The sequence below is a fragment of the Antechinus flavipes genome, chromosome 1 (genome assembly GCF_016432865.1).
Source record: "Antechinus flavipes isolate AdamAnt ecotype Samford, QLD, Australia chromosome 1, AdamAnt_v2, whole genome shotgun sequence".
Taxonomy (NCBI): Eukaryota; Metazoa; Chordata; class Mammalia; order Dasyuromorphia; family Dasyuridae; genus Antechinus; species Antechinus flavipes.
In genome coordinates this window covers 7,546,275-7,564,101 of record NC_067398.1, presented here as the reverse complement: position 1 = coordinate 7,564,101, position 17,827 = coordinate 7,546,275, and the positions used below count along the sequence as shown (strand labels likewise).

Here is a 17,827-nt window from a genome sequence, read left to right as displayed (position 1 = left end):
TGTGCCCATTCCATTGCACCATCCTTTGAAAGGTCTGTGTCTAAGCAGATAGTAAAAGAGTGAGTCCCAGCCTCACAGCTGCTTTTCAACCTCACCCTAACCCGAATTCCTTACGTGCAAGTTTCCATTAGTTAAAAACAATTTTTTTTAACTTTTTAGCAGAATTTTATTGATCCGTTCCTCATTCCTTGTGAATCAATAGATGTAATTACTTAAATGTATTTATTCTCTGATAGCTTTAGGAAGTTGCATCTGGCCTTAACAGACAGCCTCTAAAAGGGGTGTTGATTTTGGGACCCCAAAGGACTAGGTTGTTCCCTGGGCATGTACCTGCACTGTTAGGTGTGAAGGGATTTGAGTCATGGGAAGGGGATCAGTGTTCTAGGGCAGCCACGGAGGAACAGAGGGCACTACCTTTCTTGTTCGTTCTTCCTTCACTGCCCTTTCTGATCCCTGACTACTTGGTGAAATGTCTGTCCCGTGCACCAGGCAGGCTGAGGCTGGGCTTGGGAGGGGGGCCGAGAGAGCCGGATTGCGGTCCCATGATGGGTAACTCCTTCTTTTTGCATGTGTTGTTTAGCCGAGTATGTGGGAGTCCGTGTCCTGCGGTGTGGCCAGATGTCATCAAGCTTCCCTACTTCAATACGATGAAGCCAAAAAAGCAGTACCGCCGGAAACTTCGAGAAGAGTTTGTCTTGTAAGACTGGAGTGAAAGAATCTGGGGCGCGCGTGTGCATGGGGCATGTGTGTGGGCTCACGTGTATGGGGAGTGTGTGTGCATATAGTGTGGGGCACATGTATGCATGGGGAGTGTGTGTGTGCACATATACTAGCATGGGGAGGAGTGGGTTGTTCTGGGGAGTTTGGTCTCTGCTGAGTTGCTTACCCTGGGTCACAGCTTCTTCAGAGCTCCACGTTTTGTTGAGTTCTATGCATCTCTTTTATTTTGTAGCAGTGTGATGTGACCTAGTAACAAGTTTGCTCTGAGCCATGATTTTTAATGTGCACTAGTCAGTGATAGTGGAGAAGAGCCTCAGTGTGTAACCATGTTAGAGGCAATAGGGAAATGTCGTAGTGCCATTTCATTCCATGTAGTTTCCTTTTGTTTTAAGAAAATGGCTTCTTTCATCCTTGTAACTAACCCATAGATTATCTGTGGAATTGTGGAAAATCACATTTCAAAATGTAGAGCGATATAGAACATTGTTTATGTAATCGGTACAAAAATAATTACCTACCTTATTCAGTGCAAAATACGTCCAAAGAACCATTACTGAAACATAGTATTGTAAACCGTGCTGTGAAACGCCGTCTCATTTTGAGCAGGTTGTAAAGGAACACCGGGGACTCACAGTTTGAAACGGCAGCAGAAATAATGACTTTTGTATTTGTCTCTTTTTGTGGCAGTATCCCCACAGCTGCGCTAGATTTATTTGATTACATGCTGGCTTTGGATCCTGGCAAACGCTGCACGGCAGAGCAGGCCCTTCAGTGTGAGTTTCTGCGAGACGTGGAACCCTCCAAGATGCCGCCCCCAGAGTAAGTGCTAGGGTGCTTTGTCGATGGTTGTGACGCGAGTCGCCCAAAACCACTCCTGGGACTTCTGACTAGACCGAGAGACTGATGGCGCTGCCACCACCAGCCCCGTGACCACCTCGCCCCCCCACCCCAAGCCCGTGTTAGACGTGAGGTCACATCCTTACCGGGCTGCTTCCCGTCAGATTACTTAGGATCTCTTGGTCTCAGTTTCCTCATCTGTAGAAGGAGCTGGTTGGAATTGCTCTTAAGCTCTCTTGATGTAGGACTCTTAGATTCCAAGGACACTGATGAGTTGTCTCAGGGGCCTGGGATGGACACAGTCCTCCTCATTCAAGAAGTGATTGAGGGACCAGAGGATGGAAGGGATGGAAAAGAGTCCAACTGCAGGGAGGCTTTCCTGGGGGAAGGGGTCAGTGGCCTTCAGCTTGGCCACGGGGATGCTCATCGTGAATGATCTCTGTCTTTTCTGTAAAGTAGGAGGCAGCCAATATTACTTCAGTGATCAGTGATGATGTCACCGGTGCCTATCAATTTAATTACCATCTCTAGGCTGATGGTTCTCAAATCTCATCCAGCCCTCACTACTCCACTGACTGCGAATCTGCAACTGTCACTCATAACCATGACCTGAATGTCCGGTGCACATGTCTAAAATCAGCTGCCTCCTCCTTGTTCCTTAACCCTTGCCCCTCTCACCTTCCTTGTTGCTGTAGAAGGCTCCTTCCCCATCCCTGAGGCTCACCCCCAATGTGCCCCTCCATCCCTTCACTCTAGCCGTTGCTTTCCCAACATCTCTTGATCAAGCTCCCCTCTCCCTGATGCTGCCCCCAGCCTGGTCCAGGCCCTCATCACCTCAGGCTTGGATTTTGGCTATAGTTCTGGATGGTCTGCCTACTTCTGGTCTCTCCCCACTCACATCCATTCTTCATTAAGTCACCAAAATGATTTAGTGATCACTGGTATCCGGGGGATAGTGGAGATAGCCTTGTGCTTATACCCTCAGATACCAGTAGAATGATTCCTTTGAGGCGCACTTAAGGCTCTTCGGCCTTATCTGTTAAATGGGGATGATAATGGCATCTACTTTATGTCAGGATCAGATGAGATATAAAATGTTTTGTCAACCTGCAGTGATATATAAATGTGAACTGCTTTTTGATTAATTCAGTGATTATAGACTAGCTTTGCTTTAAATTGAATACATATTTTTTGCATAATATTATGTAAAAGCTATTTTAAAGTTGCATCCATCTAATCATTAATCTTGATAATAGGTGGTTACCGCATAATAAAACTAAATTGAGATTTTTTTTTTTTTAAGAATACAGAGAAAATTAGTTTCAGATTTTCTAAATCTGACTTAATTTTAGATTAGTGACTTTTGGCCCTGTGGCCTTTTTGCTACCAAATATTATGTGCCCCAAGTTGGGTCACTTACCAGCAAAAGAAAACAGTTGATCTTGACTCAGGTGGATGGCTGAAAGATTGGCCAGAGCAGAAAGAGCAGACTAAGGCAGAATGGTAGGTAGGACACCAAGTAGAGTCTCCAAGAGTTGCCTTGAGCATCTCTTGATTCAGTGTTTGCCCAGAGTGACGTAGTCATGTGCATGTCAGCATCCTGATACGTGCTCTGCCATACTGCCTCTGGAGTGGCCTTATTTTCCATGGGGCAAATTGTCTGTAATTGGCTGTCACCAGTATATGAATTTTAACTGTCTAATTTCTTGTTCTGTTACTCAGCATGCTGTCTCAGTGTTATTTTAGTTGATTTGGCTTGGTCTTTGTTAAGCATGGCCTTTGGTTCTTGATAAATCACCGCTTGCTGACTTATTCAGAAGTTCCCATCCATTTGTGTCCCATTCTGTGTGACCCCATTTTCTTCTTGGCAGAGATGCTGAAAGTGGTTTCCTTCTCTAGCTCCTTTTGATGAAAAAACTTGAATGGAGTTAGAGGGCTTACTCAAGATCGCACAGCTAGTAGTTGTCTGAGACCAGATTGGAACGTGTGCCATCATCCTTGATGCCGCCTGGCTGCCTGATTCAGAGGTTTCCACTAAAATGATCATTAGAAAGGAAGCCTTTGTGTCACTGAGAGCTCAAAGATGTTTGCAAAGATTTGTGGAACTTAATTAGGCCTGGAGTTTTGCATTGAGTATTTCAAAGGGTTTTCCAGAACTTGTAACTAGTTGACAGCATTAAATCCCTATGTTTTCTCTTTTAGTCTTCCTCTGTGGCAAGATTGTCATGAACTGTGGAGCAAGAAACGTAGAAGGCAGAAGCAGATGGGGATGACAGAGGACACGTCTTCGACTAAGATTCCTAGGAAAGATCTGTCTCTGGGCCTGGATGACAGCAGGACCAACACCCCCCAGGGGCTGCAGGCGAATTCACAACTCAAATCTCAGGGCAACACCAATGTAGCACTTGGTCAGTAACATTTGTTTGCTTTTATTTTTCTTCCTACTTTTTCTTTGGAAATGATTTATCAATTTAATGTTGTATTAGAGGTACTTTTTCTAAACAATTGATCTCTAAAATTATTGCTCTTTCTGTAGCAAACTACAGAACTAGTGCACTTGGTGCACTTGACCATAGTCACAGTAGCATTATGAGCCTCATTGCCATGGTAGGGTCCACTGGGCAAGGTAATTCTTGAGGCTGAAGCCCCAGAGTTTTTGGAGGTATACGGCATAAAGAAAGACCATTTTACATCTAAGTTTCTTAATGCTGCCTGTTTACAGACTCCCGATTTCAAAACATTCAGTGTATACATTTTTCACATGACACTTTTTTTGCTTCCTGAGAATTAACATCCTAGTCCTGCTGTCTGGCCATGACAAAACTGATGTCTTTCAATGTAAATAATCTCTGAGATTAGGCTTTTTCCTTGCAAAGTGAGTTTCTTTAAACATTTACTTTCCATTCTGTTGGGTAGTTATTAATGAATAGGATGTTGTATAGACTTTTTGGCCTTATCCTATACATGGCATAAAGCATTTTAATCTGCAGCTTCACCTCTTCAGAAGATTGATTGAAAGAAACATACTTGATAAGTGAAAGGCCAAGGGCTGGTATTCTCGATTTGTTGCTCGTTGTTTGAGAAAGAGCTCTTGTCTCTAGCTGAGCGTTGAGTTCGAAATGTAGAATTAATAATCTGTTACAAGTAACCAGCCTTATCTAAGGATATAAGAGTAAGAATGAATGAAAGGCACATGTTCTAGAACTGGGGAAACTTAGGTTCTAGTTTCTTGACTGCCCAGGGCCATCACTATATCTACCTGAAGTATGGTACCTAGGGTCTGCTTTAGGAAGGCCATTGATAATCAGGAGGAGGGGAGTCTTGGGGCGATTGGACTGATGACAGTAATGTGCTCCTTACCCAGTGATGCTGAAGAGCAAGGGCCAGAGTAGAAAAGGGGATTTTTTCCTCTGACTCAAAACTCCTCATCTCCTCATTGGCACCGTGAATCCCATAGAGCAGACTGGGGAGGACATCCAGTGCCTTTGGTTGCTTTGGGGCCTTGTGCTCGAAATAGGATGTGTTGCAAGATGAAAAAAAAGGATTGTAGGGGGTCATGCAGGTTTAAGTGAGAGAAGCAGGGAGAGTTTGGTCCCCTGGAGTTCTCGTCCTTTCTACATACCCCCTGCCTCTGAGATGAAGCACTTCTATTTGTCTTTTTATGCTGTTACCAATCTCAAGGTTTGACTCATTTGGCCACAGAGAATGGATTTTTTTTATAGAAAAGGAGTATGGAAATTGATGATCTCTCCAGTCCATTTATATATAGCAGGCTGCCCATTTCTGCTGGGGAAAGCACACAGAAGCGCACAGCTGAAGAGTGCTAAGTCATCCTACTGGTGACATGGGGCCTTCTTAGTGTTTGTGGACTATGGATCTGATCCAGAGACCCAAAAAGTGTCTTTTGCCTCAAATATGTAAAAAAATGGTTAATTTGGACAATTACTGATTCAGGAAAGGGTTGCAAGGGAACGATAGCTCCTGAGAAAATGGAACAGAAAACATTCCAGCGTCCATGATGCTGGCTGCTCTCTTGCCCATTGTAATCCTCGGGGAGGATTAGGGGAGGCATTTTCCCTCTGCCCCTTGATGGTGGTACAGTAAGGTTTTTTGGAGGAAGGAGTTCAGAGGACAGATCCTCTTTCCAAAGTTAGGAAGAGATTTTTTTGGGTGGAGGAAGTAGGGAAGGGAAGGGAGTCACACAGATAATATAGGATTTGGGCAAGAATCCTTCTCATGAAGAATTTACCTCTCAAAGTTAACTCATTGAAATTGAACGTTCGCTCTAATTCTTCTCTTTTCACAGTAATACATTTTAACTCTTTAAAAATGTGTAATTGCATTATTTGGAGATTGTGCTTAGGACTGTTTGAAGTCTATTTCTCCTATCACATTAAAAAAAATTTTTTTTTTCTTTTGGTGTTATGATGTAAAATTCTGCTTTGCTGGTTAAAAGCCTTCCTGGTCTGATTTGGACTTTGATATTTGAATGATGACAGTTCTGATTAATAATAATTGTTTAAAATTTTGTCTTTAGTAAAAACAGGCACTGGACAGCATTTAAACCACAATGAATTGGCAATACTTCTAAACCTCCTACAGTCTAAACCAAGTGTTAGTGTGGCTGATTGTGCCCAAATATTGAACATTAAGGTAAATCCTGAGCCTCAACAGCAGCTAAATAAAATAAACCTTCCTGCTGGAATTTTGGCAACAGGTGAAAAACAGACAGATCCACCAACACCCCAGCAGGAGTCTTCCAAACAGCCTGCAGGAGGAATGCAGCCTTCAACTCAGCCTGTGCCCCCTAAAGTTGAGACTGATGCTGCCCAGGCAGCTGTGCAAAGTGCGTTTGCAGTTCTCTTGTCGCAGCTAATAAAGGCCCAACAGTCTAAGCAGAAGGACGCAGCCATGGAAGAGAAGGAGAATGGAGCAGGCCACGAGCTGTCTCTGCAGCTGCGGCAGCCTCCGGAGCCCAGCCCTCCTCTGCTCGGTGAGTGGCCCACAAGACTCCCACTTCACGGGAGGGTGTGTTTGAGCTTTCCATGGCACTTGTGAGCTCCCTTTATAGAGGAGGATACGGGGTCAAGGCAGCCGGGTGGCTCTGTATCTGGTGCTGTGGGCAGGGAAGGAGTGCTGTCTATCAGTGGGATCTGGGACAATCATTTCCCCTCCTTGGACCTCACTTTGCTTCTCTGTAAAATGGGTTTGTCTTGAGGGCTGATAGCCCTGAGGTTCCAGTTCTAGGGTTTTTGCTAGAGTATGTTCCTGTGATTTGGTGTTGAGATAGCTCCCAGCCCATGGAGTCCAGAGAGCATGGTTGGGTAGGATATCCTATGATCCCTGGAGCTCCTGAAGGTATGTTCTGAGATGTGGAGAGGTTGCTAACAAGAGCAGGGTCTGGGAACCCCTTTACTGAAATCACAGACCTTTCAAAGGCATGGAGAAAGGGCATCTGAATTTCAGATCATCTGTACGGGGGTTATCTCTGCCTTGCATGTTTCCCAGGAGCCCAGTCTGGCAGTTGCCTTCCATTAGCCACAGAACTTTTCACAAGTTTAATTTCTTAAGCACTGCAATAATTATTGCTTCTTTTGGTTATGCTTATATTGTTATTTGTTATGCAAAAAGATGTATTTGCCTTCCAGAATTATTCTTGTGAACCATGAGTGTAAAACAAGAGAATAACATAAAAGGGGGGGCTAAGAAAATATGCTCCTCAGACTCTTCCTTCACAGTGTGTATGCATAATTATGCATATGTATGTGTATAAGTTCCTGGCCTCTTTCCACACTTTGCTCCTATGCCTCAATAGTTTAGATTCTAGCAGTAAGTAAACGTTTCTTATATTCGTGAAGAGTAGGGAACAGCAAATAAGATGCAGCTAAATTTTTGGTGCTTCTTGTTCATGTTGTACCAAAAAGTGATGATTTTGAAATCACTCTTGCTCATCGCATCCTATGTTTGTTCTTGACCTTAAATGACATGGTCAAAGCATCCAATAGAAAAAGAGCGTTGGAAAGACTATTTTTGGCTTCCAACTAGATTGTGTCATTGGAAGACAAGACAACCATTATTTTGTAGTTAAATGTATTGAATCATTAGCATGCCCTGCATTCTTTCTGACATCCCAACAACATCCCCCCCTTGCAAAAAAAAAAAAAAAATGCTCTTTAACTGGGCCTGGGATTCCCTTGGTTATTTTTGTAGAAAAGAGTTCACATTTATTTTTAATGTAAAGGAAAGAGAGCTGTAGGTTTTAGGAAAGGAAAAAGTAGATCTTTGGAAAGTAAACTCTTTCAGAAAACTTGAGACAGGGAGATTGTCCCATTTGATTAAAAAAAAAAAAAAAAAGTCACAAGTCTCAGGAATTGGCCCAAGGAAGTCCTGTTAGATACAATAATCCCTCATGTAAATGTTCCAACAGATACAACTCCCCAAGGAAGATACTGAATATCACATATAAATGATTCTGTGTGACAATTGAGAATATGGCTTATATTTATGGAAAGCAAGCAAGGAGAAAAGTTCTTCTAGCTGGTGATTAGGGGAAGATGGTATTGAGGGAAAGGGGCACTTGAGCTGGGATTTTGAGAAAGGAAAAGGATTTCAATAGGTGAAGATATGGGAGGATTTTGTTCTAGGGAAAAGGGAGAGAGCATGAGCACATGCAGTGACCCTTAAAACATTGAGGACATCAGGGAAGAATCCTGGAAGGAAGCTGGACTTTGTAAGTTAATAGATTGGGATGAGTTAGCCAGTAGGGACTGTCAGAACTGCTTCCTTTTCTTTAGAGAGGGCAAATTAGGGGATTGGGTTTGCCAGCTGACGTTCTGTTTCTAGTGCACAAAAAGACTGTCTTGCCCTAGAAAGATTCTCTCAGGATTTGGGGCTTGTTGTATCCAAGTGTATAGTCTATTTGGCAGGCCTTTTCTTCCCTCCCTCCCACCTCCTCACCCCATCTCATCTCTCTCCCATCATCTTCTTTTCCCATTAACCTTCACTTTGCTGCCAGATTCTCTGAGCTCCCCATTCACAGCCCTTTTATAACATAATAGATAAATATTTGAAAGGGGCCTTAAGTTCAGAGAGTTTTTCACAGTCTCACAACTGCTACATGTCAAAAGTGGTATTTGGCCCTTGATCTTCTACTCATTGGCAGCTAGATGATAGAATTCTGGGCCTGGAGTTAGGAAGACCCCTTTTTGTAATTTCCAATCCAGCCTCAGACACTCCCTAGCTGTGTGACCCTGTTTGCCTCAGTTTCTTCATCTGTAAAACAAACTGAAAAACAAAATGACAAACCACTCTTGTATCCTTGCCAACCCCCAAATAAAGTCACTAAATGACTGCAAAAACAACGCAACAGTTTCTGTCTACTAAGCTATGCCAGCTCTCCAGTTTTACATTGAATTTTGGAGCCTCCTTTTTGTCGGATAATGCACCCTTCTAACTCTAGATTCTAGATTTTTTTCTACCTCTGATGACATTTCTGGACAGTTCTGTTATTGGAACATAATCCTTTCCTTAATTGTGATATTATTCTTGTAACTAAATGGGTCCACAGATTTGGCTAGTGCGCTGATTGTTGTATCTTCATTAATGCCATGAGACACTTGAAATGAATATGTCTTGTACTAAATGACTTCAGAAATGGCAAAGCCATTTTTGAATTGGCTTTTCAGTAGTCAATCCAAGGGTTCTTAAAATCTGATGAAGTTTATGGACCAGTTCTTAGAATATTTTTAAAGATTTAAGATAAAATGCATAGGATTACAAAGAAAGCCATTTAAAAAAAAAATTTAAAGACATTCACACCCCACATCCCCTAATACAAATTCATGAACCCTTGAAATCTATCCATGGACCTTGCTTTAATGTCTGCAGCAAGCCCTCAGCTGGTATTTACCCATATACTTGTAGACTAGATCCAGTTTTTGCTGTTTCTTGTCTATTTCTGTCCCTTAATCTCCTCTTACATTTTGCCTAATTGTCACAAGTTACTTCTGATCTTTGCTGATGGCTTTTTCTCCCACCTTTGGGATGCTGTTTTCTCCCGTTTCTTCCTTGTTTCTTGTCATTCATCTTTTATGCTAATATGGCTTCTTTTAAAGCCCTCACTGGCCAGAGGAGGGAGCTCTTTTTCCTTTTTGACCATAGGAGGCCATTTACCTCTAGTTTGGGGTTGTTTGCTCTTCTCAGTGCTTTTCATTATTGCTTGCTGCTCAAGGGCTTTCCTTAATCCTTCACCTCATATTGAGATGATTGAGCTTCCCAGAAATTAGATTTCCAGGTAAGTTTTACATACTTAAGTCATTTAGTGGGAATAGGGATGAAGACGTAAGGACTTTAGAGGTGGAAATAGTTGGAATGTTTATAGAAATCATTCTACATTCATTTTCAGGCATAGATAGAAGTTAGTTATCACAGTGACTCAAGTGGCACATGAATAGTACTAGGCCATTTATACCATATATATCAATCCTAACACCACTGTTATTTTTAATATGTATGTTTCTTTTAATTCCCATCCTGCCCCAAAAATGTGCTGATCGTTCATTTTTCAAAGAAAACTTAAAAACAGATGAGCCTCAGATGTTTTTAAATGATGATAATTGTTGCTTTAACATGTAAATCAATTATAATTTTCTTCTTTCCTTCCCAGATATTTTATAATCCTATTTTGGTGTCCTCCTTTCCCCCAGTACTTTGAAGCTGTGCTTATAAGTTGTTTAGAACAGTTGAATCCTTAGGGCAAGCAGTAATTAATTTCCCCCCCTAATCCTCATGGCTCAGGTAAACTAAAACTCTTATCATGTTTGTTTTCAAATAGCATATAATAATGGTGGTAATAGTAACTAAGTAGTACTTATATAGTGCTTTAAAGTTTGCCAAACACTTTACAAATATCTCATTTAATCTTTACAAGAACCCTGAGAGGAAGGTGCTGTGGTGGGTGAAAGATGAAATGACTGAGGAAACAAAGGTTGGAGCTTCCAAGTAAATTGATTTATTAAGTAGTGCATGCCAGTTACCTAACAAATTAGGGCCAGGTCCCCTCCTCAGCTTAAGAAACAATTAACCAAATAAGGTCAGTTAATTAAAAGGATTTATTACTAAGTAATCTGATGTCTAATTGGATAAAAGATTAGGGCCTTTCCAAGAGGGAATGGGAAGAGTTACTAGGTGGAATTTCCCTAAAATTGGAAAAAGAGGTCCCACCAAGTCTCTGTATGCAAGCAAAGGAATATGACTGATCAGTACGTGGCCAGTTTTCAGATAAGGTCCTATGAGCTGCTTGAGCTGTGTAATTGTGAGACAACTTGCATCAGTCTTTGTATCCAGCTGTATTTCTGGTCAGCATTGAAGAATCTCTTAAGTAGCAGTAGAGGCGGTCCAGTTTCTGAGCCACAGGGGCTAGATTCAAATGATGCAGTAAAAGTTCTCACAATTCCATGACTGAATAGTCTCACAAAACAGAAGTTGGCCTTGGCCCCTGATTGAATAGGAAAGGAGCTGAGCTAGCTCCAGAATTGACTCACAAGATAGTGTCAGTGAGATTCATTCAATTCCCACAAGTTCCCTCATTTTATAGACCAAGAAAATGAGTCAGACAGGTTGAGTAATTTGTGTCTGATACTGATGTGAATTCAGGTCTTCCTGGCTCTAGGTCCAGTGCTCTGTCCACTGTGCTGCCCACTCCCTAGACACCTCTAATAGAATGACTATTCCAAGTTGTTTGGTTTGGTGTGAAACCATGTGATTTTTTTCCCCTCCCCAATTTACCTAGGGCAAGATGAACATGTCAAACACACAGAGATGAGGATGCTGGAGCTAACGCCAGAACCGGAGCGCCCACGAATCTTGCCTCCAGACCAGCGCCCCCCAGAACCCCCCGAGCCACCGCCCCCTTCTGAAGAAGATCTGGATTATCGGACAGAAAACCAGCATGTGCCCACGCCTAGTTCTTCATTGACTGACCCTCATGCTGGAGTGAAGGCTGCTCTGTTGCAGCTTCTTGCTCAACATCAGACCCAGGATGAGCCCAAAATGGAAACAAGTATGGATTATCAAGCAGGCGATACCTATGTTCCAGGTTCAGACTACAAGGATAATTTTGCATCCTCTTCTTTCTCTTATGTTAATGACGGTTTAGGAAGTGGATCCGTTCCAGCCCTAGAAAGACGAAGCTTCATTGGAAACTCAGATATACAGTCTTTGGAGACCTACAGCACGGCTTCATCTCATTCTGGGGGCCCACCTCAGCCGCCTGCCTTTTCAGAATCCTTCTCCAGCTCAGTAGCTGGGTATGGAGACATTTACCTCAACACTGGTTCCATGTTGTTTAGTGGAGATAAGGACCATAGATTTGAGTATAGTCACGGCCCAATTGCAGTTCTGGCCAATAGCAGTGACCCTGCCACTGGGCCTGAGAGCACTCACTCTTTGCCAGCCAAGATGCACAGCTACAACTATGGGGGCAATTTGCAGGAGAGTCCAGTGGGCCCTGGCCTTCTGCACGGACAGACTTGGCCTTCCCCCGCCCAGGGCCCTGGCTATTCCCAAGGATACAGGGGACACATTAGCACATCTACAAGCAGAGGGCGAGGCAGAGGGTTGCCGTACTGAGTATCTGTTTTTCCTCAGGCACATCGTTTTTATCTGGAAAGACTTTTCCTAGCTGCAGTTTCAGGCAGCAGTCCAACAGACTTGAATAATGTTAATTCAACAACAGCTTTATTTTTTATGTGGAAAAGGGTCTTGCATACAATAGTTTAAAAAAAAAAAAAACCTCACACACAAAAAACCCACCTTGGCTTAAATTCATGCTGTTCTGAAAACTAGATCTCCTGACTGTACATCTTCAGATTCTAGTTAGCAATTTTATTTTGTATTTTCGCAGGTATTAGTGTATGCTAAACTTGGGGACACGAGCATTTTATGACCCTATTGCAGATCTTCTGAACTATGCACATTTGTGCTTTTTTTTGTAAGTTTGGACCAACTTTTATGTAAAAAAAAAAAAAAAAGTTTGCCAAGAATCAGAAAGGGCACTGATTTATCGGGTATTTTTCTTTTTACAAAGCTACCTTTAGCCCAAGGTCACTGTTAGTCTTTGCACCTGCTTTCAGTGTGATTGTGAAAGGTGTACTTTGTGCTCATTTCAGAAAATAAAACACAACCTTTCTCTTGATGCAACAGTTTTATAAAAAAAAAAAAAATGGTCAATGTTATTTTTCTTTTGAATTTCCAAATTACTGCATAGCCTAGCAAAATACTAAAATGAAACAATGGGTTTTATATACAAAATATGTTGGGGTGGGGAGGGAAAGTAAGTGCCTTAACAGGTAAGCTTAAAAGTTTGAAACAATAGCCTTTACAGCCCATTTTTTAAAAAAAAGGAGATTGGTGCCCTGAACAGAAGAGTGCCCACTCTCGATTCACATAACGCCCACCCTCCCCCACCCATCACCCCTCATTCTTCTCCCCCTGGCCTGCCCACCTGTCTGCCTTTGGGTTGGGTCCTAGTCATTACCACCTCCATTAAAAAAGGGTGAGACCGAGAACAAGAGAGGAGGATGAAGCGCCTCCCAGTACGTTTTGCTCCTTGTCAGAAATTCTGCTCAAAGAGTTTTATGAGGGATCTGGCTAAAAGCATCAAAGAGAAGGAGGATTTTTATTTTATCTGTGAAGTTCAGTTATCCATGCTAACCCCATTCCCATGGATAACAGAGTTGATGATAGTAAAAGCCAGGGTCAATAACAGAATGAGAACAGTCCTATTAGAATGGGATAAGGGACAGAAACAGCATTGTGAATTTACCTAATTGCCATTTATTCATTTCCTGTCAGCCTGCTCCACGTATTTCATTGGTTTAATGAGAGCCATTGCCCAGAATGATTGCAGAGGTGGCAAAAGAGGGAAACATTCTGAAAACAGATCCCCTTTACTCCCCTTCTTCTAGATAAATTTTACATGACTTGTCCTGAGTTCTTCTGCCAAGTGTTTATGGAATTTTATTTCATTTTAACATCGTTTTTCTTTTGTAAAATAGAAGAGAATGATGGAATAATCCTTGTTTAAGCTGCAAGTGGTACCAATTTTAACTCTTTGCTCACAAAGAATCATCATTTAAAAGGGTAGCCAAAGGTAAATAACTAAGTGGTTCCATTATAACTAAAAAGAAAATGTCATCCCTGGAAATTAGAATTGTGCCATTCAGATATTCTGATGAGAATTCAATGCTTGATTTGGAGTTTTAAATTGGAAAGATTATTGAATCCAAACCACTCCAGGTGTAATTTCTATTTCCAAATATGCTCCTTCCACCCTTAGAACCTTAGGCCCTCTACTTTCGGGAAAAAAAAAAAGAAAAAAAAAACTTGAACCCCATTTCATGGAAAATGATATCAAAACAACATGTGGAAAGAATCTGATAAATGAATATAACTGTTAAAACTTAAGGCGCATTCTTTACTTTTGTAAGTGGTAAAAATTTCCATTTCACAACTATGAAATGAGTTGGTATCAGTTGACTTTTAATTTTTGGTGGAGTTTTTTTGGGGGAAGGGAGGGATGGGGTAGAAGGAAAAAACCCCAAAGTTTTATTTGAACTTTGAGTTACTAACAACTTTATAATTAATTACTACATTGCAGGGAGTGAAGAAAACAAATCTGTAAAATTAGCAAAATAGGTACAGTATTCAAGTATCTGAAGTTGAGTACGGTGAGTCTGGTAGCTTTAGACTTTGCTATAAATGACAGTATCTAAGTTATTCTTCATAGTCACACTAGAGAATCCTGCTGCCCATGAGCAGCTAACCTGGAAATGAAGATATTTATGTGACATGAATAGCCTGTGTTTAAAAAAAATTAAATATTTTATATAAAATTGAACTGTGTTTGGATAGTTCTTCCTGGTCAAACATGTCAGCATCTCTATTCATGTTGTGGGCATGGTGGGGGAGAAAGGAAAGAACTCTGGTACACTGACTTTTAGCATTTCGGTCATTTCTCTGCGGCAGATGTGTGCTAATTTGAGGCTTATGGGACATTTAATATATCTGTCTGACCTTATTTGAGCCTTAAAACAGCTCTGTGGTATATGTAGTAGGGCAAGCATCGTCACTGGCCCCTTTTTACTTAGGAGATGCTTGAGCTGTTTGTTAGGACTTGGCCTCTTAGATGCAATACTGCTTTCTTGGAAAGTAACCCTCAAACCCAATATGGTGGCAGCCCTATCCTAGAGATGCAAGCATGGAGGGGAGGGGGCAGTGTAAGCACAAGTCCCTGTGGTGGGAGAGTTGAGCAAACTAGATGTGGAGAAAGGACCCATGAGTGAGTTTCTTAAGAAGCAGGTGAATCTAACAGCAAGTAACAAGTGAAAGACAAGAATTATTTTGTCAGTTGACCAGGATAAGACTGAAAGGTATTCTTTTTTTTGCAGAGGCAATTGGGATTAAGTGATTTGCCCAGGGTCACACAGCTAGGAAGTGTTAAGTGTCTGAGGACAGATTTGAACTCGCGTTCTCCTGATGCTCTATCCACTGCATCATCTAGCTGCCCCAAAAGGTTTTTCTTCTTGACCTATTTTGCAGAAGACACTTCACATTCTAACCATATTTGTGCGAGTTAGTCATACAATGTTTTGGTTTGCCATTTGAGGCCATTCCCAAAATGAAATTCCATCTTATGCAGAATCATTTCTATTTCAAGGATAAACATGACTTTAAAGGAGAAGAGGTAGCTGGTGCCAAATATCTGGGGAGGTGAGTTAATTATTGCACTCGGGCCCTGTATAAGTACTCAAATGAAGTGATTTTCTTTCCTTATTATCTCTCTCCCCCTCGAAAAAACCAACAGCAACCACACACTGATTTAACATACACATAGCAGGTATTTTTCACGTCTGCCTCAAGCTTGATAATACTAAGAATTTACTATTCTTTTTGCTGTTTTGGTTGCTAGCTTTTAAAATTTCAATCATTTTTAGTTATGTCCAAGTCTTCGTGACTCCATTTGGGGCTTTCTTGGCAGAGACAAATGGAAGGATTTGTCATTTCCTCCTTCAGAACTCATTTGATGGACAGATGAGGAAACTGAGGTAAATATATAACCAGGTTCATACAACCAGCTGGACCAAACTAGAGGAAAAGGGGATTGAGTATAATGAAGAGTAAGTTAGGATGAGCTTTCAAAAGCCAAAGTGTTTATATTTCATCCTAGAAGCAACAGGGAACCATTGGAATTTGCATAGTGGAGGCACAAGGTTAGATCTGAACTCAAGGAAGATCAATGGCAACTCCTTTGAAAAGCCAGAGGTTTGTCTTAGAGTTGAATTCAGGGACAAAATTCTACCTATGTTACTACAGGCCCAGGACTCTACCCATCAGCCTAGATTTAAGACAGGGATTAATAAAAAGATCTTTGCAAAGTTTGTTTAGATGATTAAAATAAATCCATTGTGATGATAATCATGAATTCCTGACCTGGGGCCTAAAAAAAGAGTTTAGGCCCTTATTAAGAGTAACCTGATAATTACTGTGAAACTTTTAATAAGATTCGCCCCCCCCCTAGTGTGTACTTGTCATGAATCAGATATTATTGCACTTGAGCATGTGTGGGTTGTAGGGATGGAGATGCTGCAGATTGCTAAGTTTGAAGGAAGCGGAGCCACAAGGAGGGCTTGGCTCCATAATGTAGAGGCCAGGCCAGTGGAATACCCATTGATTGTTCTGTTTTCCCAGATGAGGTCTTGGCAAAATGCATTTTTTATTCCAGCATCACTGCAGCATTTGTAGACAGCTTTTCACATCCACAGACTAGTTACCTTTCCTTTACAGCCACTATTCACTTAATAATCATGGTAAAAGAATGATTGCTACTTAAATCTCTTAAAATTTTTTATCAATGCTTCTCTTTTTGCATTATAATCTTCCAAGAATTCTCCTTCTAGTTTGTTTTAATCTTGTTTATGTGTCTAGTAAGGATGCTTGTGATGTGACTTGACCCACTAATTTCACATCTGTCACTCTCCAGGTCCTTTCTACACTGATTCATAAGCGCCTTCTGAGCTAACTACTGTTTGCCAGACATTGTGTTAGGCCCTAGGGCTCCAAAGACAGACAGAAATGAAATAGCCTGTGAAGCTCAGGCCTATAACTATACAGAGTAAATACAGAGTAGTTTAGAGAAGGGCACCGGCAGTTAGGCAGGGAAAGGTAAAAAGCTTCACATAGGTGGTTTGACCCCTCCGAAAGGAGGGAGCGTCTACTGGGCATGAGGGATGGATCGTGTAGGGACCAAGCCTAGAGGCACAACTGGACCAGATTAGAGGAAAAGGGGATTGAGTATAATGAAGAGTAAGTTAGGATGAGCTTTCAAAAGCCAAAGTGTTTCTATTTCATCCCCGAAGCAACAGGGAACTACTGGAATTTGCATAGTGGAGGCACAAGGTTAGACCTGAACTCGAGGAAGATCAATGGCAATTAACTCCTTTGAAAAGCCAGAGGTTTGCCCTAGAACCTGTGTGACACTAGGAAACTCACTGGCCATCTCTCTCTGGGCCTCAATTACTTCCAGTACAAACTGAGGTGGGGTTAGGCTTGCCAGCCTCTCAAGTCCCTTCTAACTAACTCCACATGATCCTAAGTAGATGATAGCTTCTTCATTTTCCAGGTGAAGGAACAGGCTTAGAAAGATAGGCAAAAAAGTCCTAAAATCAATTCACGGCAGAGTCAAAGCTAGAGCTGAGGTTCTATCCCCCCCCCCCAACTGTCTCTCATTTAGAATTTGCTGGGAAAGTGCTGTGATTAGAAAAATCAATCATCTTCCTTTCCCCTTTCCAGTCTTCTGTGGGTGTGTGGGTGCTGAGTGGGCAAGTCCTCCCAGGAGAGAGTTGTCCTTGGAGTGTTAAACCCAGGGGCAAGAACCTCACTGAACCAAAAAGAGAGGCTCATGGGGTAGATTTGAATTTGGTGGGGGATAGGAAACAAGATCCTTCTTAAAAACAGGGAAGATTAATGATTCTGAAACTCGAAGACATCTTTGCACCACAGTTTTATTTGGGGAAGTTATATATGAGTCTAAATTGGGAGTTGCTAAATATTTCCAAAAGTGAAGGATGAAGCCAGTTGTCAGTAAAAAGCAACCTGGTCCTGCACTGGCTCGATCTTTGGGTTGTGGCAGATGATAAATCATGATTAGTATTTTGTGAATTGACTGATTGACATAGCCAGCTGCTCTGCCTCCCCAGGCCCGCTTGTTCCC

General features: G+C 41.8%; 1 protein-coding gene across 2 annotated transcripts in view; it reads left to right on the top strand.

Moving 5' to 3' along the window:
- CDK13 (cyclin dependent kinase 13) overlaps positions 1–14,455 on the top strand; it is a 104,968-nt gene extending 90,513 nt beyond the window's left edge. Inside the window, exons 11-15 of one of the 2 annotated variants that reach the window (XM_051978639.1) lie at positions 581–697; positions 1,408–1,539; positions 3,760–3,965; positions 6,275–6,550; positions 11,348–14,455. In XM_051978639.1, the coding sequence (XP_051834599.1) occupies positions 581–697; positions 1,408–1,539; positions 3,760–3,965; positions 6,275–6,550; positions 11,348–12,186 (1,570 nt within the window). In that variant the 3' untranslated portion in view covers positions 12,187–14,455. Of the gene's footprint in view, positions 1–580; positions 698–1,407; positions 1,540–3,759; positions 3,966–6,094; positions 6,551–11,347 lie in introns of both variants that reach the window. The other variant, XM_051978631.1, reaches the window with a different exon arrangement.
- The last annotated feature ends 3,372 nt before the right edge of the window (positions 14,456–17,827 follow it).